General features: G+C 47.9%; 9 protein-coding genes across 9 annotated transcripts; 6 read left to right on the forward strand and 3 right to left on the reverse strand.

Annotated features, from left to right (window-relative positions):
- Nucleotides 1-151: 151 nt before the first annotated feature.
- ASPWEDRAFT_445999 (putative C2H2 transcription factor) lies at nucleotides 152-4,119 on the reverse strand. Its single transcript, XM_040836303.1, has 6 exons — nucleotides 3,760-4,119; nucleotides 3,488-3,701; nucleotides 1,867-3,418; nucleotides 1,536-1,802; nucleotides 1,340-1,484; nucleotides 152-1,281 (listed from the first exon to the last, which is right to left on the reverse strand). The coding sequence occupies exons 1-6, from the start codon at nucleotides 3,788-3,790 to the stop codon at nucleotides 380-382; spliced, it is 3,111 nt and encodes a 1,036-aa protein (XP_040690928.1). The 5' UTR covers nucleotides 3,791-4,119; the 3' UTR covers nucleotides 152-379.
- A 595-nt stretch (nucleotides 4,120-4,714) lies between these two features.
- irs4 lies at nucleotides 4,715-6,881 on the forward strand. Its single transcript, XM_040836297.1, has one exon. The coding sequence runs from the start codon at nucleotides 4,946-4,948 to the stop codon at nucleotides 6,668-6,670; it is 1,725 nt and encodes a 574-aa protein (XP_040690929.1). The 5' UTR covers nucleotides 4,715-4,945; the 3' UTR covers nucleotides 6,671-6,881.
- A 1,167-nt stretch (nucleotides 6,882-8,048) lies between these two features.
- ASPWEDRAFT_26659 (uncharacterized protein) lies at nucleotides 8,049-10,574 on the forward strand (the record flags this gene model as incomplete). The annotated part of the gene is made up of 10 exons (XM_040832879.1): nucleotides 8,049-8,071; nucleotides 8,118-8,145; nucleotides 8,194-8,341; nucleotides 8,397-8,610; nucleotides 8,660-9,236; nucleotides 9,289-9,327; nucleotides 9,390-9,458; nucleotides 9,528-9,772; nucleotides 9,826-10,466; nucleotides 10,531-10,574. The coding sequence occupies 10 exons, from the start codon at nucleotides 8,049-8,051 to the stop codon at nucleotides 10,572-10,574; spliced, it is 2,028 nt and encodes a 675-aa protein (XP_040690930.1).
- Nucleotides 10,575-10,881: 307 nt separating this feature from the next.
- ASPWEDRAFT_445637 (uncharacterized protein) lies at nucleotides 10,882-14,138 on the reverse strand. The gene is made up of 5 exons (XM_040836295.1): nucleotides 13,897-14,138; nucleotides 11,896-13,827; nucleotides 11,759-11,838; nucleotides 11,557-11,706; nucleotides 10,882-11,506 (listed from the first exon to the last, which is right to left on the reverse strand). The coding sequence occupies exons 1-5, from the start codon at nucleotides 14,014-14,016 to the stop codon at nucleotides 11,248-11,250; spliced, it is 2,541 nt and encodes an 846-aa protein (XP_040690931.1). The 5' UTR covers nucleotides 14,017-14,138; the 3' UTR covers nucleotides 10,882-11,247.
- A 328-nt stretch (nucleotides 14,139-14,466) lies between these two features.
- On the forward strand, nucleotides 14,467-17,052 carry spb1 (rRNA methyltransferase spb1; the record flags this gene model as incomplete). Its single annotated transcript, XM_040830669.1, has 4 exons — nucleotides 14,467-14,484; nucleotides 14,540-14,689; nucleotides 14,744-16,430; nucleotides 16,490-17,052. 4 exons carry the CDS (start codon nucleotides 14,467-14,469, stop codon nucleotides 17,050-17,052), a joined length of 2,418 nt encoding a protein of 805 aa, XP_040690932.1.
- Nucleotides 17,053-17,288: 236 nt separating this feature from the next.
- dot1 (histone methyltransferase DOT1) lies at nucleotides 17,289-19,235 on the forward strand. The gene is made up of 2 exons (XM_040836287.1): nucleotides 17,289-18,068; nucleotides 18,133-19,235. The coding sequence occupies exons 1-2, from the start codon at nucleotides 17,524-17,526 to the stop codon at nucleotides 19,106-19,108; spliced, it is 1,521 nt and encodes a 506-aa protein (XP_040690933.1). The 5' UTR covers nucleotides 17,289-17,523; the 3' UTR covers nucleotides 19,109-19,235.
- Nucleotides 19,236-19,673: 438 nt separating this feature from the next.
- On the reverse strand, nucleotides 19,674-20,428 carry ASPWEDRAFT_170744 (ATG16 family protein; the record flags this gene model as incomplete). The annotated part of the gene is made up of 3 exons (XM_040830670.1): nucleotides 19,674-19,832; nucleotides 19,898-20,271; nucleotides 20,344-20,428. 3 exons carry the CDS (start codon nucleotides 20,426-20,428, stop codon nucleotides 19,674-19,676), a joined length of 618 nt encoding a protein of 205 aa, XP_040690934.1.
- Nucleotides 20,429-20,582: 154 nt separating this feature from the next.
- On the forward strand, nucleotides 20,583-22,082 carry rab7 (Rab family GTPase YPT7). Its single transcript, XM_040834991.1, has 6 exons — nucleotides 20,583-20,911; nucleotides 20,971-21,024; nucleotides 21,086-21,181; nucleotides 21,244-21,423; nucleotides 21,477-21,624; nucleotides 21,680-22,082. The coding sequence occupies exons 1-6, from the start codon at nucleotides 20,882-20,884 to the stop codon at nucleotides 21,787-21,789; spliced, it is 618 nt and encodes a 205-aa protein (XP_040690935.1). The 5' UTR covers nucleotides 20,583-20,881; the 3' UTR covers nucleotides 21,790-22,082.
- Nucleotides 22,083-22,243: 161 nt separating this feature from the next.
- ASPWEDRAFT_38937 (uncharacterized protein) lies at nucleotides 22,244-24,257 on the forward strand. The gene is made up of 6 exons (XM_040834992.1): nucleotides 22,244-22,674; nucleotides 22,774-23,103; nucleotides 23,157-23,162; nucleotides 23,213-23,285; nucleotides 23,346-23,758; nucleotides 23,823-24,257. Exons 1-6 carry the CDS (start codon nucleotides 22,558-22,560, stop codon nucleotides 24,111-24,113), a joined length of 1,230 nt encoding a protein of 409 aa, XP_040690936.1. The 5' UTR covers nucleotides 22,244-22,557; the 3' UTR covers nucleotides 24,114-24,257.
- Nucleotides 24,258-24,305: the final 48 nt, after the last annotated feature.

Here is a 24,305-nt window from a genome sequence, read left to right on the forward strand (position 1 = left end):
GTTTTGCGCGCCTTCTAGGCTGCAGCGCCGATAAGATAGCAGCTGAGCATGTGACATTACATCACTGCCTTCAGGTACGTTGCATATATACTTCGTCAGAAGGAGTTGGGGTTTTAATTTTATGCTGATGGTTTTATTGTGTTATCTGTTTTAGTATAAGTATGTGTTTCTTGATGGTTTGTTCATCTAAATTTTGTTTTTTAATTAAAAAGTGTACACACAGCACAAAATATATCATGCGGGCTTGTAAAGCCACAGTATAAACAGAGCAAGGATATCAAGTACATCAAATAGGAAACAAAACTAGTAGTCTTTTAGATCATAATTACATTATATAAGACCTTCCAGGTCTACCTTTTATTTCTTCCATGCGTCAAGGTCATGCTTGGTTCAACTCAGCGAGCCTTGTCAGGATCACAATAAATTTCTTCGATATACTCCACGACGAGAGAATCTCGAGAATCTCACAACCAACTCTTAGAACCCGCTCAGGGCCTTGAGGAGCACATATATCCCCAGCGCCTGTAAGATTTCCCACCATGGTTTGACCTTCGCGGACAAAAAGCTGGACTAATTCATCATCACATGGTCTGTCGAGATGAATGAATGTGGGGTCGGGCTTTGAACCGGCAATCAAGTTGGAATCCCGAGGTGTTCTAATGTTGCACTTTCCATACGTCCATAGGGTAAGAATTGCAAGAAATGTAGCCATTGGCTCGTGGAATGAGTTTCTGGAATACCGACGAATATGCCACAAGGTCGTGCCTGCGTGAATTATTGCCAACCGGGCTTTGTACTGGTCATGTTTGATCCAGCGCAAAATGTAATGCCACTCAATCGTCTGCTGGTGCTCACCCCAGCGGATCTTTTCCATTGCCAGTGAGGTCGCCAGAGACCGTATTTCGCGAAAAGGTGTGAGGAGAACTATACGCGCGACATGAAGATGTAGGACAGTTGGGTGCTCTAACCCAGAGGCTTTGGTTATTGTACTGTTGGCGGTCCAATGGAGTATATCCAAGCAATCACAAGCACTGTTACGCCACTTGGAATACGATGGGATTCCAGGAAGCCAAACTGATCCAGAAGGAATAGCAGCGTTGCGAGTCTGCTTTTTTGCGGTAGGATTCCAGAAAGACAGAGGGCGACGAAAGTAGTCGCCTACTTCCCACATCCGATGATAGAGGGCATGTATAAGCAGGATGTGGCTGAATTCTGCTATCCCAGGGACAAGTCTCTTTTCGATGTACATAATATGAACGGCATCGTAGAGAGAAACGATTCCTAGTATCGGCAGAACGTGAGTAAAAGGAGATGTAATCTTAAGCAGGGAAAGATATACCTGAGGATTTATCGAAGAGTTGCTCCCAAGCTCCTGCAGATTTTACCTGCCAAAGGCTTTCGTGGCAGGGTAGTGGAGCCTGGCTGTCATCAAGAGAGAGAAAAGGTTTTGTATCAAGGTGATATGCGAGCGTACAGTCCACGAGCTACCGCTAGTCAACCACACAGATCGTCAATATATGCCTTGGGAAACATACCCATATAAGATATCCAGTTCTTCTTCTGACTTCGCCCTCAATCCATATTGTCCATTTCCTTTCCTGAGATAATTCGTCCGATAAGAGCTTTGTCCTGCTGGAGGGTGACAACAACCTTTCTCGGGTTGTGAAAGTAATAAGATCGCCAAAACTGCTAAGTGCGGAAAGCCTAGATCGCTCGTCACTATTGTGAAGTAGTCCAATGCAGCTGAGTAGCATTGCTTGGAGAAGCCAAAGAGGCGTTCGGTCTAAACGACATTTCTCTTTCTACATTAAGAATGCTATTAATAAACCATTCATGCATGAAGAAGACTAGACGATGTCTGCTTACCTCGACATTTATAGCACGCCGTAAAAACTCATCAAAAGCCATGGCGCAATCCTCCGCTTCGGGGATTTTCGCAGCACGACAGCCTATGGTTGACACTGCGAGTGTTACTAACCAGTGGCATCTGTTGGGATTGAAAGTGGGAGAGTGGAATAGCGGACACGCCGACTGGAAAGAATCGAAAAAGAGATGGATGAAACCGGACAATGTGTCTGCGGAAGGGAAGTTTTCAGAGTCAAATTTTCGGTAGAGGAAGTTCTCTGTGCAGCACAGCGTAAGGAAATTGTGATGTATCTGGTCGTATATCGAAGACTCAATCTGACGATCGAGGGTAGCCTCTTCCTCGGAAACAGAATCCACGTGTACTTCCTGAACAATAGGGAACAGGATTCGAGGATTCGTATCACCGGTTCCCGGGTGTGAAAAATTTGTTATATCTGCAGATTCTGACCAAGAGCTGTGCTTTCTTCGATACTTGGGAAATCTGACACCAGTGCCATCTGCATAATAGTCTGCAGGGCGCTTGGCGACATCGCCAGTCTCTGGATGAGAGGATACTTCTCCAATAGCATTATTAAATCGGTTGGGACTTTCCAAATCTGCACCTAGCGCTATGCTTCCTGGAGGCTGTGAGGCGTCTTCTGGTAGAGACGGGCTAGCGTGTCCCGCATTGATGATAGGTGGAAGCCATGTATTTTGAGCCAAAGAACTATTTCGACTTCTTGAGTAACTGGGCTGTGAGAGTCTGGATGGGTCATTCATTGCATCGGGGAACAGATCATTGGGGAGCCAGTTTATTGTGGAAAGCATTGATTGATCGAAGAATGGCTGATCAAATCCTAGATGAGCCTGTTGGCTGTTTGCGCTTGCCATTTCGATATCAATATTGCGCCCAACAATCCCTGATTGAATGCTCCGCATCTCCTGATCAAGCCCGGGTGTTGCTACTGCTGTATCGGTGGACAGAGTGTTTCGAATTCCGGGATTTGGTATGTCTGGGTATATTTGCTGAGTGTTGACATTATGAGACGAAAATGGGACTTGGTTTCCACTGGAAAGAAACGCCCGAGAGCTTGTATCATCCACCTGAGAAACACCTCGGTCTATATGAGTGTCCTTCGACTTGACCGGGGAGACATTTTGTCTATCGAGGTTTGTTGAATGATTAGGCTCGTTCAATTCTAACCGAAATTGGGACGTATGATAAATAAACGGCGGAGGCGACTCGGCCCCAACTTGTGTACGGGGAGCGCCATCTTTCTGGGTCGGATGGGACTGAGACTCGTGCAGATGTGGATCGTTTTCGGTTTCTAGCGAGGCTTTTTCATATGGCTCTTTTCGCGTCTTTACCTTGGAGCGTCTCTCAGTTGGATATTCACACTCGAGGGTCCGATTATCACAACGTGCACATGGTGTGCCTCCACTGCATCGCACTCTTGCTACCGCACACTTGAAACAAGCCCGGAATGTCTTGACAGTAATCCGATGTGTGCGATCTTTTCCCCCTTCTGGCCCTAGAGTGTGATGACTTAGTTCGTGCCGATGTAAAGTGTCACTGACACACATGTTAGCCAATATCTATAGATTTTATTTCGCAATCTGAAAGACAAAGTAATAGACATACGTTCTCGAGAAATTCCGGCCACACTGCGCACACTCGAATGGTTTCTCCTTGGTGTGGCTGCGAAAATGGCGCTTTAGATGCTCTGGTCGCCTAAAGGTACTTTGGCAGACCGAGCACTTAGCTTGACCCGCGGTTGTGGAATTAGACCTCTCGCGATTAGGACGGTTATTGGTATTTTTTTCTTTCCCACCGGCTTCATGGTGGTTCACAGCTCCTAATATAATTTCTGGTTATTTTTCAATAAACATCAGCTGCTTGGTTAGACGTCGTACCTTGGCCAGCGCTGCTCTTCTCCGAGGGCATGGCGTCTCATGGACGATTGTTCAAGATAGAAAACATGAGGGGTTCGCATTGCAGCTTTGGGATGATAGAATTAGAAAAAAAAGCGCATCACGAGTGAAACAGGCGCGTCATCATTGTCGTCGATGGTATGGCTAAGTCTGGCGATCAGCGATCAGAGAGCTCTTGGTGCCGTGACAAGAGAAAGAGAGAGAAGCGGGGAAAAGCCAAGAGGGAGACGGCGACGATATTAGAACGCAGCGTCTTAAATTGCAGTCGAGGAACCAGTGATCACAGCCCCCCTAAGAGAAAGCCAGAATCGAGTTGGCGTGAACTGATGATTATTCCATGATGATTTCCAGTCCGTCCAACGGGCGATTGGCAGTGATTGGAGGGATCGAGGAGGAAATCCCCGCTGTGTCTCGGTTAATTTCAGGGATTCAGACAACCCGGGGAATTCTGGAGAAGTTGAGGTCATTGTCGTGCAGTCGACAGTCGTCTGTAAGGAACTCTGGTAGTGTAACAATGTGGCATAGAAGCAGCGTTAGGCCAGAAGACAAGAGGAAGTCCAATTGAGTTGATATTAGGTCCAATCTTGCAGTGATGCCCCAAAGGGTAGATCGGACGTCTGCAGGTCTATCGTGCACACGTGCTTTCACAATCATTCCATTGTCAATTCCATCATGTTTCTTCTGACTTATAAGAAGACAAACCCATTAATTAATATATTCCATCTCTTTTCTTATATATTTTCATGGATGATATGTCACAGCTGCAGTTCTCCTTTCTTGATGCTGATGTCAACCCACACTAACCCCTTTGGGATGCGATCGGGCTGGCAACGAAACAACAAGAAGAAACGATCTATCGTCATGCCACTTTGCCTCCTCACCACAGCCAGGTCGATGGATTCAATTGACGATATTTGACGATTTACGACTTGCTCGACTCCGCATTCTGTGCAGACGGCTGCCGACTCCTGAAACACCAACGCACGGTTTATTATTAGCTCAGCTGCCCTGCACTGATGGACATTAAATAGCCGGCAATCTATTTCTCATCCGGCGTCAAATTGCGTTTTTGGAAGCTGATCAAGTGTCTTGCGTACTGTCCAAGTTTCAAGCTCGATCTTGTGATCCTCTGGCTATTCGGCCTCAGAAACTTGGTTCATCCCATCCCATGAGTTCGCTGAACCACAGGCCGCCCTCCCGCAGCCATGCCAACGACAGCCTGACAGCTCTCCAGGGAGCTGCCTTAGCCTTCAATGCAAGTTCGTCAAGAGCCCCATCTCCTAGTGCGAGAGGCACGGATCCAAATAAAGCCATGGGTGCCGCGTTGCTCGCAGGCAAAAATGTGAGCCATCATCATCACCCCCAGTCGGGTGATCATCTCGCTCCCGATTCCCCAGCACCGCCCGAAATTGGCTCCGTCAGGGACAAGATAGGGAGGTTTGCAGCCAATTCGCGTGCGACAAGTCCACAGAGTACATCCGATAGGTCTCTCAAAGCTGCGGACATTTCCAGGTCGCGAACTCCGCAGAAGATCGCCGCCCGACTTGCTGCCGAGCATTCTCCAGTGCGGAGTGAGAAATCATCCATCGAGAATGATATGGCAAAGCAGGCGTCGAATAAAGTGCATCAGCATATTCCACCCAGCAATTCTATCAAGAAGGAGGTTCCGGATTTGCCAGCTCCAAAGCCAATTCACAACACAGTCGATCTAACCAAGACATTTGATCATATCTTACAAAATGGCCAACCGTCATCCCCTGGAAGCTCACCGATTCACCGCAAGCCGATCGTGCCAGTACATACGAAGCCTCCAAATGTTGCTCAGCAGGCTGCTATAAAATCGTCTCCTATTTCACCTATACAGCGAAAACCTGCCCCACCGGCTGCTCGTGGAACAGTCAGAGCACCAAGACACGACAGTCCAGGAGGAACGAGGAGCTTTAATAGCTGCCGGTCCTCAAGTCCTCAGTCTTCTACGCACTCAAAGCAATTTATATCACCTCTGTCCGATGAACAGAAGCCTCAACTTCCACCCCGACGAGTCGATCCGTCTGTCGCTCGGGTGGCATCCAGCCATAATGGATCCTCTTTTGGCGACAACAGTTCACCACGAACACCTTTAACCCCTAGCGTTGCTTCGATTTATTCCCGGTCGCATAACAATAGTAGCGCGAGTATACTTGATGAACCTAACATCATGAGCGAAGAGGCACTTTCCAATGCCATTGTTGCTTCGTCGCTCGCATCGTCCAGAGCATCGCCAACGAGAAAGGTTCCTCCCCCTCCACCACCAACACGTCGACCAAGATCCCGATCCATTCTACAATTGGCGCATGCAAGCAGAAAAGAGATTTCTCGAACCCCGAGCCCATCCCGAGGCATGCGACACACACTGCGAGACCCGACCAAAGCGGACGAGGAAGAAGACCGGAATCGCAGACATCATAAGATGCATATTATTCACAAGCACCCTCACAAACATCACGAGGGCGATCGGAAGAGGTGGAGAAGTGAGGTCAGCGAGAAGGAACGAAAACGATATGAGGGGGTTTGGGCAGCAAATAAAGGATACCTCGTCCCCACTCAGGCACAGGTCATGATGCAGGATCGAGGATCGTTGAACAAATATCCTCCGAACGCCTCTGAGATGGTGCTGAACCTAGTGGTTCGAGACATCTGGACTCGAAGCCGGCTTCCACCCACGACCCTGGAACAGATCTACGAGCTAGTGGATCGGCAAAAGATCGGCCTGCTGACAAGAGACGAGTTTGTTGTTGGAATGTGGTTGATTGATCAACAGCTCAAGGGGCATAAGCTCCCGGTCAGAGTTGCGGACAGTGTGTGGAATAGCGTGGCGCGGATCTCTGGGATCAAAACTCCCTCCTTAATTTAATTTGGGGAAAATAAAAGAGGCCCTTGCCGGTGATGGGAGAGATGATGTATAAAAATGATTTTCATAGAAGGCTACGAATCATAATAATAGCGAGTAGTACACAGTAGTTGCTTTAGTCTGTACATATATCACCAGAAAGGTGTGAACCGATTTAATATTTAATTGATTTGATTGGCAGGCTAAAGATGAAATTGTTTTTTATTTTATTTTTTTAGAGTATTTGGAATTATGAGAACCGTGGATGATTATCCTTATGTCCGACTGGGAGGGGGATCCACACCAACCCGACTGTTCGCTGACTTCATTTTTGCCCCGTTGGTGTCGACGCTGGTGGATTTTTTAATTTGAATGGCTGAATTGGCTCTGGAAAGTTTGTCGATCAGTGTGACAACAAGATGAAGCACTATGGAGCATTGTACATTGTACCACCATCCAAAGTAGACATATGTTGCGAGACAAATAGAGCGATATCAGGCCGTAAGAGAGTCTGAGTTGTATAGAGTCAATCACGTGACAGAGATGGAGGGCCAACAGCGACGTTCAATTCCCTCGCGATCCCCTTAATCAACCCTCATCATCCTCATCATCGACCTCCTCTCGATCTCTCAACACCTGCAGATTAGCTCCATCAGGAGATGTCAAGCAAACTAGCGCATGAGTGCATTTTGACTAATCGTCGTCGAATCCAACGCCACATTTGGTCTTTTCTTTTGAGAAGCAAATCCCGAACCGTCGTTTCGGGATTTGCACCGTCGACGGACAATGGATGATTAAGCCTGTGGGCTGCTTTCACAACTCTTTTTCCTATTCTATATCAGACCATCAGTTCTTTTTTTACTTTAATTAATTAATTAATATCTTGGATCCCCTCCAATCGACTAGGCTCTCCCCCGGAGAGTTCTTTGATGAAGTCTTACCATCGTCTGCGTGCCCCCAGTCCTATGGCTAGTTATTATGTGCAGTCGGAGTATCTAAGTCTGCGGTGACTCCGTTTCCATTCTCCAAGGCTCTCTGCGGCCGTCAAAAAGAAAGAGCTGCGATCAAATCAATCAATAATTCTCTCTAAGAACAAAACAAAATAATATCTATCCGCCATGGTGCTTGAGAATCCCCAGCATCGTCTATATAATCATGAGCTTCCAACCACTACAACTACCACAACCACTTTGCCCCAGCCCCAGTCCAAGACGTCCTCGAGACCCTCCGTGATCCGCAAGAAGTTTGCAAAACCGCCTGTTAAGGTAGCTTGTTTGGCTTGGTAAGCTGACCCAGGGCCGTGTAGTCGGGTTTCGTACTCCATCGCGGGGCTGTTTGTCTTTCATTCTTTATCTCGGGACTAATTTCTTTCATATCAGTCGTTCGTCACGAACACGTTGTGATGGTCAGGATCCGTGCTCCAATGTACGTCTTTTTTAAATTCTTTCTTTCTTTCTTTTTCTTTCACCAGTTGGCTTTTCTTTGATGTCAACAAATTGGTACGGCTTTGATTCATGTACTGAAGAGGCTATAATTATATTCGACAGTGTGCCAGCAAAGATAGAAAATGCTCTTATCTGCCCAGTAAACGCGGAGGACCGAGGAAGAAGAAGACCTCCATCTCTCCAGAGAGAAGCGACCAGCAGGATGGCTTTCAAAACGAGGTCATTACTCCGACTTCCAACTTCAATGAATGTATGTGCTGCACTTCTTGCTCAATGTCAATGGGACGCTGCTGACGGTGACACAGCATCCGGGGGTATGTTCGGGCAGATCGACGTGCTCTCCGTGCCAGGAGCCGGATTGAGATCTCTGGATTTTTCTTCAGATGTGCAGTCTATGTTTGTGGACCTCTTCCCTGCCAATGAAGCAGTGCATACCCATGTCCAAATGGAACCAACCCCCTCGCCATCCAACGAAGCTTCGCAGTTTCTGGTGAGGACATATAGCAGTGAACACGAAATGTGAGTTCCTACCCCGGATGCCTCGGGCTGATTCTAAATGAGAGGGCAGATTAAACGCATATTATGACTTCATACACCTTTATTTTCCCATCCTTCCGCCTAGGATCAACCGTCCTTGTCCTGATCGGCCGTTGAATTGTGCGGGGTCCTGTGCAGATTCTCCCTCCGAAGAGCCCATCCTGTTGTACCGACCGCAGTCTCCTCTTAGTCTTGCGATATCCGCCATTCTCGCCCTGATACCGCACCCAAATGACCCAGAACCGACGTCTGCTGGCGCTGTGCTGCAGCGTAGGACCTACGCCCATACATTCGCACAACTGGCCAACAATAGCATCGAGGCAGACTGCGAGCTCCATGCTTCGTCTACGGAACCAGCACAAGCATTATCAAATGATCGACCGCTTATCAACCGTGAACCATTTCATATCAATACGCCCGTTGAGCTCGAGCGCATTCTCGCTTTACTCGTCCTCTCAGTCTACGAGTACACCCAACGAGGCAATTTGCTGAAGATGAGATACCGTGCAGGCCAAGCATTGGCAATAGCATTGGACATGTCTCTACATTCGCTGGGAGAAGAATTTGATGAGTTTGCAGAAGCCAGACGGAGGACTTGGTGGATGACAGTGCGAGCATTCTGAACCCCATATTGCAACAATAAACTGACCATATACGCAGTATTATTGCGTCCTTCAAGGCTCTATAGTCAGCACAACTGTGAGTCTAAATCGCTGCTCCACCAAATATCTCTTAGTGAGACTAACTTTGCGCATTCTTAGCCGCCCTCTATCACGTTGCATGACCCTCAGTTTGTTACTCCTTATCCACGATTTGCGTCTGATCCCGATGTGAGTACAGCACTTTTGCCAAAAGATGAGTTTTCTGGAATTTACGAATTGGTCTGATATGCTGAACAGGGTTGGTCTATTCTGATACAAGCGCAACAAGTGATAGTCTCGTCGACCCAGTTTATCATTGATCTAAACAAGTGCATCAGAACAGGGTCGAATTGGCATTACATCTACGAGCGCATGCAACAACTCGACGCGTGGTCGAAATCTATCCTGGCACAGTCGAATTTGCCTCCTATCAACTGTGGTGACCAAACGGAGGCAATCACAGCTCAAAGCATTCGTGCAATTTCGCGAATTAAGCTGTCCAGGTGCGATAAACTCCGCGACTTGGTTTACTTACAAACAACTAACCTCTAAATAGTGCACAAATCAAGACCCATCGTTTCCGAGCGTTCTCCGACATCCCGATATTCATCAAAAAGCATTGCGATCTGACAGCAGCAAGCTCCAACAACGCAAACGTGAATAATTTCCCCAAAGCGTCAAGGGCCCAGAGCGGGATATCTAGTATCCAATGTTCATGCAGCAGTATGGAACCTTTTCAAAGCGCTTCATCGTCAGACTATACCGGTTCCTCCGCTTCTTCCACACCCTCAGATGCCCAATCGATCCCGCAGTACCCATTCCGCAATGACTTCCCATACACTAGCCAACAGTCCGCCAAAGTTTGCCTGAGGGCGGCTTTTCTAATCTCCCACATGTTCTCAAGTTTACCTCTACCGGAGCCGTTATATGTACCAGGCGATGGGCAGGAGACCCCTTTACACCAGCCTCCGCGCACTATGCCCTCATTCGCATGCTGTCTTATGCAAGGTAGCTATGCTTTGTTGATGATTTTCTACAAAGCACGCGTGGCAAAACAGCTATCCCCCGGATTCGACTACGACAACACCGGTAATCCATCGGATCGGCTCGTTGAAGAACTTCGTCAGGGTCTGGGTCGTCTCATTTCTGCCGTGGGAAACTACGCAATTGCATTCGAGGCTTTGGACGGCATGAGAGGTGAGGACAGCCTTGTTTCTAGAAAGAAAAAAATCCTTTACTCTGGCTAACTTATCTTCTACAGATGAAATCGCAGGTGCATATCAGACGGCATTTCCCCAGGTGTAAATTCCTCAATCTTCCTCAAAAGGGGGCAACTGGATCTTCTTATTCTCTTTTTGTTGCGCTTTGCCCTCGCAATAATTCTCTTTCTCAGATTGCTCTTTTCTTTTCATTCTTAATTTCTTCTGCATATAAACGAACATCAGCTACTCCACCCTGATCGTTCGATTTCTTGGATACACAAAGGACGGCGGCGCATTTGACTGGAGCTTGGACCCGGATACCTAGGCCTAGGTTTGGCTTGCTTTTAACAATGGCAGGTGGGAGTTCACTAGGGTTACCACTATCTGACCTTTTTTATTTTGGGGGGGTGGGTGGTGCTGGGAGAAATGGAGCAGAGATAATTAGAGGTGTTTATTTATGATTTTTTTTTTTTTTCTTTCCTGTTTTCTATGATTCTACCCCGCCCCCCCTCTTTTTTTTTTCCTTTCATGTATTTATACTTGTAATTATTGAGTATGGTGGGTAGATAAACGGTATGAGGACTCTATCAATGTTTGAATATACCCTTCTATGTGCATGTTGCAGATTTCATTTTTCTACTTTAAAACACCTTTGTTTTCAGAAAGCATGAAGAATGGGAAAATCAGCAAGAGAATCTAAGGTATCCAACAACTGGTCCACTGAGAAACAATGTACAGTAGCCATGACGACGCATCGAGCGATGGCATGAATACGATCAAAGTTTTGACCGGATTCCTTCTAACCGGAACTTGACGTCCTTCAGCACCTTGCTAGCCGGCTTCCAGTTATCGAATTGCCTCAATAGTTCCACCGTCTCTTCATAGAGCTCATTCCTGACGTATTCTTCTTCGAGAAGACCTCGCATGGCAAATGGGAGGATATAAGGGTTTGCAGCTGAAGAGGGGAGGGGTCTCTTGATATCAAGGGTTGGGCTGTTGACGTTCGACGTTTCTAGTGCAAATTCAATGGCAAGACTGTGTTGAAATTAGCTGGCTGTATTAACTTGGGTTCAGGAATGACATACGAGTAAACAGCTTCATCGTCGTATAGTCGAGAATGTCCCTCTCCAGAGTAGAGGCTGCCCGCGAGTGGGGAGCTCAGCTCCCGAATGAGGCCATGGTCTGAGATTCCGAGGTTTCGTAGTTTAAGGGCAAACCCGACCAAATGCGAAAGGCTTTTAGCAACGGTCAATAGAGATCCAATGTTAATTGCGCTGAGAAACTTACAAGCTTGGGGCATGGACACGACCATCGACGAAGACTGCTCGATAGATGTAAGGGTGGCTTATTGGAGAGAACAGCGATGACTGGAATGAAAAAGATTAGATACCGTTCGCATAGCGGGGGAATTAATTAATTCTTACCTCAAGAGAAACCAGCTGGTCATCAATGCTTCCCACATAGGAGATTCGAACCCCGAAATTTAGAGCGCTCTTCAGTGCGGCTTCATAATCTTTCGAAACCTGGCTGTAGGGCAGTGCGAACTCAAAAAGTTCCCCTGCAGAGCCACTGATCCATCGAGATCTGTAGTCTGTAAATGGACCCTGGTTAACGCCAGCCATTGCGCAGATGCCAACCCGAGCAGCACTTAAACAGCCAAACGATATCAGTTTGGCAACCAGCATGATTGCCACAGGAACTCCCTGACTGTGGCATGCAACCATGATGAAATCTGCTTTTCTTATATCATCCATCCAGTTTAGGAGTAGCTTCCACAGTAGGTCCACACGGTCAGAAATTCGGCCTTCACCTTCCAAGGCTATCTTTTCAATGTCGCATTTGTATCCGCGGGACTCTGTCCATTTCCGAATTGCGTCGGCCGCCATGCCTGAGAACCTTATGGATGTTCCTGTTGGCTGACCAAGGACACTCCGGATCAACGGAGCGGGAAAGTAACCGTGTACTCCAATAGCCAAAGCCTTCCGGATATGAGGAGGGTCCTTGATCATATATACGTGCTTGTTACTTGGTTCCTTGCTATAATGCAAGAAGCGCCCAATAGTCTGCAGAAAAGAAGGTGTCTCTTGCAGGGCAAAGGTATCCTCGAAACGCGGTAAGACCTGGTTGGGCAAGATCTTCTGTAACTGTTTGGAAGCAGCTTCAGGGATCTTAGGCGGTACTGCTTCTGGGGGATGGGCCTCCAATTCGGGAGCAGCCGGCCCAAAGGCAACCGCAGATTCTACATGTCCTTTGGATGGTTTGATTTTGACGCTTCCTTTCTTCGTAATCTCCACTCTTTGGTCTGAGTCTGGTTCTAGATCACTGGTTGGCGGTTTTGATAGCGAATCATGAGCCATTGGAGCTTCAACAGACTCTGCATCTTGTGTTTTCCCCCCCGAAGAACCTTTGGTATCTCTGAACCAAAATGACCAGGTGGAAGATTTGGCGCTCTCGGCAGGTGCCTTAGGAAGGTCACCTGCTTCTGCGGGCCTCTCGGTCTCTTCGTTCGATTTTGGTACCGTATCGGCAGATGGAATTGCTGTATCATCTGCTGTGGGAGGATCCGTGGGCTCCTCTTTTTTGGGTATTTCCTTTGGTGGGTGCTCTGGCCCCTTGGACGATGACGACGAACCGTACCACATTTGGAGCCAAGATCGACTCTGCGGTGGTGCGGGAACTTCAGTAATCTCGGTGGTCTCTGTATTTCCTGTTGTATTGGTGTCTTCGGCAGCCTTGTCTTGCTCTTCTGGGCCCTTGTTGTCTGTTTCAGTGTCGTCTGCCTTCGGCGTCTGATCCTCGTCGCACGGGTCTGTCGGAGGCTTCACTGGCGTTGAATCATTCGGGGTGCTGTTCTCGGTTGCATATGATCCGTAGAGCCATGAAAGCCATCCCCCAGTCTGATTTGCAAGCGCTGGGGTATTGTCCGGTTTCGCGGTGTGAACACCTACATCCGAAGTTGCGGTCTCAGCCGTATTGTTCGGGTCTTTTTTCACACCTTCATCCACAAAACCGATACCCTTATCGTGAGGCTCTTCCTTATCCTTTTGTTGTGTTGTTGGACCAGGGGATTCCAATGGGGTGTCCGCTACAGGGGTAGATAAAGAACCGTCCGAGGCAATGTTAATGCAAGTCGTTGTGGCGTTCGCGGGGAGAGATCTGGTCGATGCGCCTTGTTTTCTTGTCAGTTGGAGAGAAGGATTTCGATGTTGTCTTGAGGAATCGAGAAGGGAGGTCGAGGAGGATGTGACGTTAGATGCTACATTTTTAGCAACTGAGATGCTCTCGCGGGCAACCTCGGTAACAGGAGCCGCTTTAGATGCTCTTGAGACGGCCGGCCAGGTACCAGGATACCAGTTCTATGTGAACGGGCCATGTATCAGCTACAAATTCACAATCATGATTAATCTTATTTTCTAATGACTTACTGCTCCACTTCCTTGCTTCCGCGAAGTCGAAGTCGAACGGTCTCTGCCTGATGCGGGCGAACCCCCATTGCTCGATGGCGGGCTAGGATTTATTGTCTTGCGCGATCCCGTGGGCGCCATGGAAGCTGCAAGAATGACATTACCAAGATTGAATATGTTGGGAAGAAGAAGGCATTCTCAAATGCTAGGATGGAAAGTAATAGTAAGTCATCAGGCTATGCTTGTGTGTCAGAATCAGTGCAATAGTATGCGTTATCAGGCGCAGACAGCGACGACTGATATCATGTCACATGTCATTCCGAGCCTGACCGCCTTTTGGCCTGAGGCATAAAAGGTGGTGTGGCTGGTGTATTCCGCACCGCCACATGAAAAAAAAAAAGTCGGACTTTTTGGAGGATTCTTATTCCCTAGTGGAGACGGCCAGGCAAGTTAGGAACGAGCCCGATAAGCAGATCCTGATCAATCTTTTTTTCTCTCTGCTGTCTTTTGAATTATTTTTTTCAACCCCCAAGCGTCTTTTATTTTGTGAATTGGGTTTGTTGAGTCTGTCTCAACTACCCATATCTCAAAATGGCGATCCAGAAAAAGGTATGCGAGATTGGTCCAATCCGTGCATGAAGGTATCGGTACTGACTCGAAGCAGCACGGTAAAGGTCGTTTGGATAAGTGGTATCGCCTTGCGAAGGAAAAGGGATACAGAGCAAGAGCTGCGTTCAAGTTGGTTCAGCTGAACAAAAAATATGGTTTCTTGGAAAAGAGCAGAGTTCTTCTCGATCTTTGCGCGGCACCAGGTGTAAGTGCATTTTGTTTTCACTCTTGCTAGCCCCTTCTCTGACAGCAGAAATAGTCATGGTGTCAAGTAGCTGCAGAATGCATGCCCGCGCAGAGTATTATTGTCGGTGTCGATCTCGCCCCAATCAAGCCAATCCCTCGAGTTATCAGTTTCCAGAGCGATATCACAACGGAAAAATGTCGTGCGACCATCAGACAACATCTGAAACACTGGAAGGCGGATACAGTTCTCCATGACGGTGCGCCTAATGTCGGTGCGGCCTGGGTTCAAGACGCTTTCTCTCAGGCGGAACTGGTCTTGCAGTCCCTGAGATTGGCCACTGAATTCTTGAACGAGGGTGGTTCGTTCGTCACCAAGGTCTTCAGATCGAAGGATTACAACCCCCTGCTGTGGGTTTTCAAGCAGTTGTTCACGTCAGTCGAAGCGACAAAGCCCCCCTCCTCTCGAAATGTCTCTGCGGAAATCTTCGTCGTTTGCCGCGGATACAAAGCCCCAAAGCGTCTCGATCCGAAATTCCTTGACCCCAAGCATGTGTTTGCCGAATTGGCAGACCCCACACCGAACAATGAGGCCAAGGTCTTCAACCCTGAAAAGAAGAAGCGCAAGAGAGAAGGTTACGAGGAGGGTGATTACACGCAATTCAAGGAGCTACCAGTGACTGAATTCATCAACACTACCGATCCCATTGCTATCCTAGGTTCATACAACAAACTTAGCTTCCAGCAACCACCTAGCGGAGATATGGCGTTGTCCACTCTGGACCGATTGGAGGAAACAACAGAAGAAATCAAGACTTGCTGCGAGGATCTAAAGCTTTTAGGAAAGAAGGAATTCCGAAACCTCCTCAGATGGCGTCTGAAGGTCCGTGAAAAGTTTGGACTTGTTGTGAAGAAGGGAACGTCGCACAAGAAAGAGGAGCCGGAAGAAGTCGCTGAGATCGCCCCCATGGACGAGGAACTAGCGATCCAGGAGCAACTTCACAAGCTCCAAGATAAGGAGACGACAAGACAAAAGAAAGAGCGGCGGAAGGAAAATGAGAAAAAACGTAAAGAGATCGTCCGCATGCAGATGCATATGACTACGCCTATGGACATTGGAATGGAGCAGCTGGGACCAGGAGGGGATGATGCTACCTTTACTCTTAAGCGTGCCGACAGGGAGGGTGCAAGAGACGCGATTGCATCCAGCAGGGACATCCCAGTGGAAAGTGAAAGCGAGGAGGAATCCGAATCTGATGACGATGACAGCGATGATGATGGGGACCAGTTGGAGCGAGAACTTGATTCCTTGTATGAGCGATACCAGGATCGCAAGGAAGAGAGTGACTCGAAGCTGCGTGCTAAGAAGTCACGAAAGGAATACGAAGCCGAAGAATTCGAAGGATTCTCGGATTCTGGAAAGGAAGACAATGGCGAAAACTCAGATGAGGAAGAGTCTGAATCCAAGGCTCAACTAGGCGCAGGCGGTGCACCCAAGTCTAAATCTCTTTCGAACAACGCCGCTTTGTTCTTTGACCAGGACATTTTCCAAGGTTTGGAAGACGTCGATGACGTTGAGGACGAGGATAGCGCAATCGAATTGCAAGAGGACGATGAGAAATCCAAGTCCGATGCTACATCAGACAAGGAAAATGTTAAGGAATCGAAGAAGGAGAAGAAGGACAAGAAGAGTGCAAAGGCTGAAGAATCCGATGAGGAGTACGAGGAGCCTGAGGATCCACGAAAGGCAAACGGCCAGCTCGGTAAGCCCCCATGAACCATGATATAGACAGATTGAATCGATTACTAACCGCCACTGCAGATATCGATATCATTACCGCAGAGGCTATGGCTCTGGCTCAGTCGATGGCCACAGGCGAAAAGAAATCCCACGATGTGGTCGATGATGGTTACAACAGGTTTGCCTTCCGGGATGTCGACGGTCTTCCGGAGTGGTTCCTCGACGACGAAACCAAGCACGGCAAGCCTCAGCGCCCCATCAGCAAAGCCGCCGCCGCTGCAATCAAGGAGAAGATGCGCGCTATCAACGCCCGTCCGATCAAGAAGGTGATGGAGGCGAAGGGCCGTAAGAAGTTCAAGGCCGCTCAGAAATTGGAGCGCTTGCGCAAGAAGTCTGCACTGCTGGCGGACGACGAAGCCCTCAGCGAGCGGGACAAGTCGCAGGCGATCTCGAAGCTGATGAGCAAGGCAACCAAGAAGAAGCCCAAGTCAGAAACGAAGTTGGTTGTGGCCAAGGGAGCCAACAGAGGTATTTCTGGTCGTCCAAAGGGAGTGAAGGGCAGATACAAGATTGTGGATTCCCGTATGAAGAAGGATATCCGGGCCGAGAAGAGGCTGGCGAAGAAGAAGTCGAAGTCGAGGTAAAGGCCTCGCGAGTGATTGTTGTTAATATATACTTGTTGTGCAAATACCGAGTCAAAATTGATACCACCAGAGGGGTTTTCTGTGCATTTTTCTACTCCATACAACTCGTAAATCATGTACAAATAAAACATCAAAATAAACTCCACATCCTCGGCTCCTGGCAAACTCTCAAAGACTGGATAATGAATCCCTGATCCGAAGTGGCGGAACTGATGGTTATCGATCGCTGTTGGCTCCGCCAATCTTTTCCCGCCCGCCGTGGATTCGCGGCTCTTCTTCCCTGTTCTTTGCGGCCCCAGCAGTGCCTTTTTCCTTTTGTTCTTCATATAACTGTTTGACTGCATGATTTAGCCATTGCATTAGTTTTGTTCACGTCTTTCCTTCTTTGTCTATATTTCTTTATACGCGTTCCACTTGGTATCCTTACGCCTTACGCCCCCCACTTTTCCGCCTGGTGACCGATTCTGCTCCATGGGATTTTTCGACCACCTCCAAAAAGGAGGCTCTTTTTCCCTGCAAGCTCAGAGGCCGCAGATACGCAAGGTTGTTCAAGCACGGCCTGTTGCTCCCTCGAGATCGTCGTCGCAAGCCACAGACAAAGCGCCATCGCGAGTCTCGTCCGTGAATGGCAGGAAGACACGAGAGCCGGAGAGCAGATCAGTCTCCAGAGATCCGGACCAGCGCCCCTCGAGACAGCGATTAAATACACCATCGCGCAATCGCAAGAGACAAACCCCCGAATTGCGACTATCGAGTGATGATGATGCAAGCGATTCCGATACTTCCTTTGAGGTGCGCAAGCGGGCTAGGACGGGCGACAGCGCAGATCCAGACCCTGAAAGACGTGTGCGCTCATTAAAGGCATTTTCTGAGGAGGGCAGCAAGCCATTCTCTATGGTGCATGCCGCGGATATAGTGTCTTTGCAGAAGGCAGGGAGGTTCAAGCGTGCATTCGGGGAGACAGACAAATCAACGGAGATCCTTCTTCAATACCCTAGTGCTTCGCAAAAAGAAAGGTATTATTCGTCAACAATCAAGATATCGTGCTATTATTTTCTAGTGAAGGTGTGGCTAATTTAGATTTTGTTTTGTTAGATTCAACCTGCTTGTGCCACGAGACAACGACGACTTCAAGCCGATCGACGATATTTTTCAGGTCATCGAAACTGTTTCACAACATTACGTCTCGGAAGACGAAGCGGATGAGTTTAATGATGAGTCGACTGGCATCAAACGGAGACTGCGGCGGGCTCTTGCACATTCGTCTGAGACGGAATTCCGAGAAACCGTGGCCGATTACAATCGCGCCATTGACAAGCTGAGGCGCAGTGGGAGTATCGCAAAAAAGCTCGATGCGACACATCGGTTAAGCTTGCCTCATGTGGAGCGGATATTGACTCAGATCTATTCACGCACTGTCTCGCCTCGAGTTGAATCCCTCCGGCAGTATGAGAACGGAACCGATAATGTTTACGGAGAGCTCCTCCCGCGTTTCATCAGCAATATCTTCAAAGAGACAGGGTTGAAGTCGGGACAGGTTTTCGTCGACATGGGCTCTGGCGTTGGTAACGTGGTTCTCCAGGCAGCCTTGGAAATTGGTTGTGAGAGCTGGGGATGCGAAATGATGCAAAACGCATGCGATCTCGCCCAACTTCAGCAGGCCGAGTTCAGAGCACGATGCCGTCTTTGGGGTATTGCGCCAGGAAAAACGCACCTTGTCCGTGGCGATTTCCTCAAGGAAGACAGTATGATCGAGGTCCTAAAGCGAGCCGATGTCATTTTGATCAACAACCAGGCTTTCACTCCTCAACTCAATAACGAGCTGATCAACCATTTCCTAGACATGAAGGAGGGGTGTCAAATCGTTTCTCTCAAGTCGTTCGTTCCTGCAGGCCACAAAATTACATCGCGAAATCTCAACTCGCCCGTCAACCTTCTCAAAGTCAAGCAGAAGAACTACTGGTCCAACAGTGTCAGCTGGACAGACGTCGGGGGCACCTATTTCATCGCTACCAAAGACAGCTCTAGACTGAAAGCCTTTGTCGAAGGCATGTAGTGAGAAGTTCCTCACTATTTTCATCACCACTATACAGTCATTTTTGCATTTTGTATAGACGATCGGCCGGCTTAATGCCAGATCTGTTTTGGGTTTTTTGGTTTAATTTTGTGTATTGGCATTGGAAACCCGGTACATACTCACCTATTGTGTCCTTGTATTGTTAGCCGTTTGGTGCTCTTTTCTTTTTGGAGATATTTTTCCCTTGTGATGATACCACCCTCCTTGTACAAAATATTCACGATTGTTGGCATATGTTTTCATGCGCCGCTTTGGAAACCCCCGCTTTTTGGGAATCATATATTATTCGACCACTATCAGTTGCCATCTACTCTTCAGTCTTGTGTCTATACAAAATAGTCATTGAAGACAGGGGTAGTGAGCAATGTATGTGGTGTCATTCAGGCATGACTGAATTTATGGGTATCATATATAGTATGAATAGATAGAAATGTTAGATCAGAACAACATATGTTACTCTATCCATTTGGAAGACTGTCTGGGTTTCCTTGTCTATAACCCAGGTGTATGGTTTGGGGTTTGCGGTCGCTGAGGGCTTATAAATCTATGAATACTTGGAAGCATTATTCATAGCCTCAGCTTCCTTGCCCATTCTGGCCATCCAGCGATCGACCAGATCCTGATTTTCACGTTGTAGCCGGTTGGATTGCTCCTCGGCCATGTTGAGCTGTAGATTTAGTGTTGCTAATTCATCTTGAAAATCCTAGATACGAACAAGTCAGCAGCCTATACAGAGGATCGGGAGAAAGCAGTAGGACATCAACATACCTCGAGCAATTTGGCTTTTCCCCTCAACTCCTCATCTCTGTCTTTCAGGCGTAACTGGATATGTGTTCTATCCCCTTCTAATGACCTTATTCGTCGTGCATCTTGTGTGCTCCTCTTTCGAAGCTTTTCCAAGTCAGTGCTCACACGAGTAAGCTTCTCCTGCAGTTCGGTTCGAGAACGTTGTGCTTCGGAGAGATCGGCACGTGTGGCTATCAAAATATCTTGGAGAGAAAGTTCTGGCTCCCCCGGAGCTTGTTGTTTCTTGGAAATGTTTGATGAAGAAGAGACTGATCGTTGGTTGTCTGGTGAAGTGGGGGTTTGGGCACTCTGGGGAGCTGTTGCTATGCGGCCAGTGCGATCTGCCAATTGGGTATCTAAAGATGGTTAAGTTGATTCTGGGAAAGATGCTTTATATTGTATGCATTCATCAAGATAAAATGACATACAGGCTTTATACAGAGCGATGTTGCTCTTTTCTTTCCGATCTCGAGCTGCCAGGGCGGAGGTATACTCCTCCCTCCAGTGGGCCATTTGATCGTCTGCTGATAAGGCACCAACTTTGTCAAGGTGGTAGGTTACGGATGCATCATGGAACTGGCTGAATACACAGTCGAGTTTAGAAAACCTGGCTAGGCTTTGAATCTGAAACACACAAAAACAAGAGCTGATCTGTAAGAATAACTAACAGCATGGAAGGACTGACGCAACCCCGGTTGATATACAGTTCACGCATTCAGACCGCCCCCTCGACCGCCCCGGCATCGTGCATCATCGAAACCAACCGCCCCGTTAGCTCAACACCGCCCAACTAACGACCTTGCTAACTTAGCTGCTACTCTTGCTCACGATCCCAGCCTTCCCTCTTATCTCGTCCAGTCTCTCTTTTTATCCTCTACGAAGCTTGTGTTTCGCCCATTTTTCTCTGAGAGACTCTCCTTGCTCCTCACTTCACCTTATCCGCCTTTCCCCCACTCAACTGCCGCCATGTCGTCACGGAAGAAGGTTTTGTTGAAGGTAGGCGGCATGCTTTTCATGGGGTGTCTCATGGCTAACCTGGCTTCGGTTTATTTTAGGTGATCATCCTGGGTGACAGCGGTGTCGGTAAAACGAGTTTGATGAACCAATATGTGCGTGACTCCAAGGTCCTACGAGATGGCCACTTTCTCTGACCATTATTTCTGTCGATAGGTCAACAAGAAGTTCAGTGGAAGCTACAAGGCGACCATTGGTGCCGATTTTTTGACCAAAGAGGTCCTGGTGGATGACCGACAAGTGACAATGCAGGTAGGGTTTCCCACCATCGGTTGGAAATCTAGGGAATTGGCGGGCTAACCTGTTTCGAACAGATCTGGGACACTGCAGGTCAAGAGCGCTTCCAGTCTCTGGGTGTTGCGTTTTATCGGGGAGCTGATTGCTGCGTTTTGGTGTACGACGTGAATAATTCCAAGAGTTTCGAAGCCCTCGACAGCTGGAGGGACGAGTTCCTTATCCAGGCAAGCCCTCGGGACCCTGAGAATTTCCCCTTTGTAAGTTTACCATTTTATCCTATGGATAGAGGCAGTTGCTGACCGATGGCTAGGTTGTCATTGGTAACAAGATCGATGTGGAAGAGAGCAAGCGCATGATTTCCTCAAAACGGGCCATGACCTTCTGTCAGTCCAAGGGCAACATTCCTTACTTTGAGACAAGTGCCAAGGAAGCCGTCAATGTCGAACAAGCTTTTGAGGGTGGGTTTCTTATATTTCCATGTCTACCTTGATAGAGTGCTAATGTTTGTTATAGTTATCGCCAGGAGTGCTCTGGCACAGGAAGAAGCAGAGGAATTCAGCGGCGAATTCAGCGACCCGATTAATATTCATCTCGATAACGAACGGGATGGCTGTGCCTGTTGATACCCTACTGATGGATATGATTTTCAAATGATTTACATATTATCGCTAATGCCTCTGTTCTGCTTTTTTTACGCGCGTCACGTTGGGTTTTGTAGAGAGTTTGTTTTTTCTTCTTTTCTTTCGTCCTTTGATTTGCAAACTTGGAGGAATATAGTCCTTCCCAGTGGATAACATCTATTGGGAGTTATCGTGTACCAGAATGCTGTCTCTTTACGTCTGTTGGGTCATATACAGGAATTGCTTTGATTCTTTCTTTTGATTTTGTCACAGGCTGCATTGTCATATCTTTAGGAGTCTGGAATATCATTTTTATCTTGACAACAAAGCGTAATGGCTGCATAATAGCCCAAGGTCATTAGTCCAATCACTCGTGACGCTATCACAAAGTCGTGATGCTTGGCGCTACCAGTTCCGATTTCCTGCGTAACCATAGATCGAGTATCCACTGCCGATAGATATCCACTGCACTCTTCAGCTGAACCTTCAACCTTCTCAGCTGAACCGGAAGCATGACCCGCAATATAGAGTAGAAACTCGAGCGAACGAGACTATCATTTCTGTCTTCTGCGCATTAAAACGCCTTGTCCTCCCCCTCTGCGCAATGAACTAGACGTTCGTGCTCTTATCCTCTTATCAATTCCTTCCGCGTGACTTGCGCGGAGGAAACATCGGTCGCACGGAATGACGGGGCCCTCGACGGTTTCAGAGCAAACATCTCTCATACACAATCAATCGTCTATAGATCGACGACAGCAGAGTGATACTGACATGGATGTCCACGCTGCCGCGCAGAAACTGGGGCTGGGGGTGGGCAGGCGGACTCTCGGCATTTGTCTGCTAATGATCGTTGTCGTGCTGTGGACGGCCTCGAGCTTTCTAGCCAGCGTACGTTACTTCAAGACAATCTGGTTTAATATTGTGTTGCTTTTTACGTTTTTGTTGCCGTATAGATGTGAATATGCTAATTATAATGTCTTGGTCTAGACCATATTTTCCGATAATACCTACTCTAAGCCGTTCTTCATGACATATTTCAACACCGCATTCTTTACTCTCCCCCTGTTTCCGATATTCTTGAACCGCCTTTGGAGACTCTGGCGCTTGAATAAACTGTCGCAGATTACTTCGTGGCGGACCTTCTTGAAACACATTGATGCGAGTAGTGCAAAGGGAGAACAGGATATACTCGATGGCAGGGACAGTGACGCTGAGCTCGAAAGCTCTCACGACAGACTGCATACTATTGATACAGAGTCTGGGGCGCTGAGTTTAAGAGACACAGCAAAGTTGAGTCTTCAGTTTTGTATTTTATGGGTAAGATATTCTACTCTCGATCTATACATGTTGATAAGCTAACCTGGTTATAGTTCGCTGTAAGTCTACAGGAGAATACGCCGAATATCCAACAATCTAACATATGTAGGCCAATTACTTCTCCTATTCCTGTCTGCAGTACACCACAGTCGCAAGCACGACCATTTTAACCTCCACAAGCGGTATGCCCCAAAAATAACCCAAGAAACACCCAAACATGACACCTAACACATCCCACCCAGGCGTATGGACTCTCATCTTCGGCGCCTTCCTCGGCGTCGAGAAATTCGGCATCCGCAAGACCCTGGGCGTCCTCGCCTCCCTAGCAGGAATCATCCTCATCTCCCGCGTCGACATATCTGGGTCCGACGACAACGGTGGCAGTGACAGCACCGACGGTGCCATTCACAGAACACCCGGCGAGATCGCCCTCGGCGATGCCATGGCCGGCGTCAGCGCCGTGCTATACGGAGTCTACACTATCGTCATGAAGAAGCAGGTAGGCGACGAGTCCAAGGTCAACATGCAGCTCTTTTTTGGTCTCGTGGGCGTCTTCAACTTTATCCTCCTCTGGCCGGGTTTCTTCATTATGCACTGGACGGGTGTTGAGCCGTTTGGTCTGCCGGATACGAGTAGAATCTGGACTATCATTTCGGTAAATACATCCCTTCACCCTCACCTATTGTCTCTCATTCGAATAATTTCTGACACCCACGCAGATAAATGCCGTCATCTCCCTTACATCCGACATCGTCTGGGCCTACGCAATGCTCCTAACCACCCCGCTCGTCGTCACCGTCGGGCTCAGCATGACCATTCCCCTCTCCCTAGTCGGCCAGATGATCCTACAGGGACGGTACTCGTCGCCGCTGTACTGGGTCGGCGCTGCGATTGTGTTTCTGTCGTTTTTGGTCGTTAACCAGGAAAGTGCGGTTAATGATCCCGAGCCAGTGCAGAGGGGGCATTATGATGCTGTTCCTGGTGAGGAAGCGGGTGAAAGGGTTCGATAGGTATGCTTTGGGGGCAATTTATAGATATAGATATAGATATATATCTTTTTGAATTAGAGATATTTCTATTTTGCTACTGTTACTGTCAATTACTGTTCATGGTAAACGTGTTTATATATTCAAATCCAACATTATTCATTCGGATTCAATAAAGTAGAATACAAAAAGGTGGCTATATTACAAATAAGATAT

Source organism: Aspergillus wentii (assembly GCF_001890725.1).
Source record: "Aspergillus wentii DTO 134E9 unplaced genomic scaffold ASPWEscaffold_3, whole genome shotgun sequence".
NCBI lineage: Eukaryota > Fungi > Ascomycota > Eurotiomycetes > Eurotiales > Aspergillaceae > Aspergillus > Aspergillus wentii.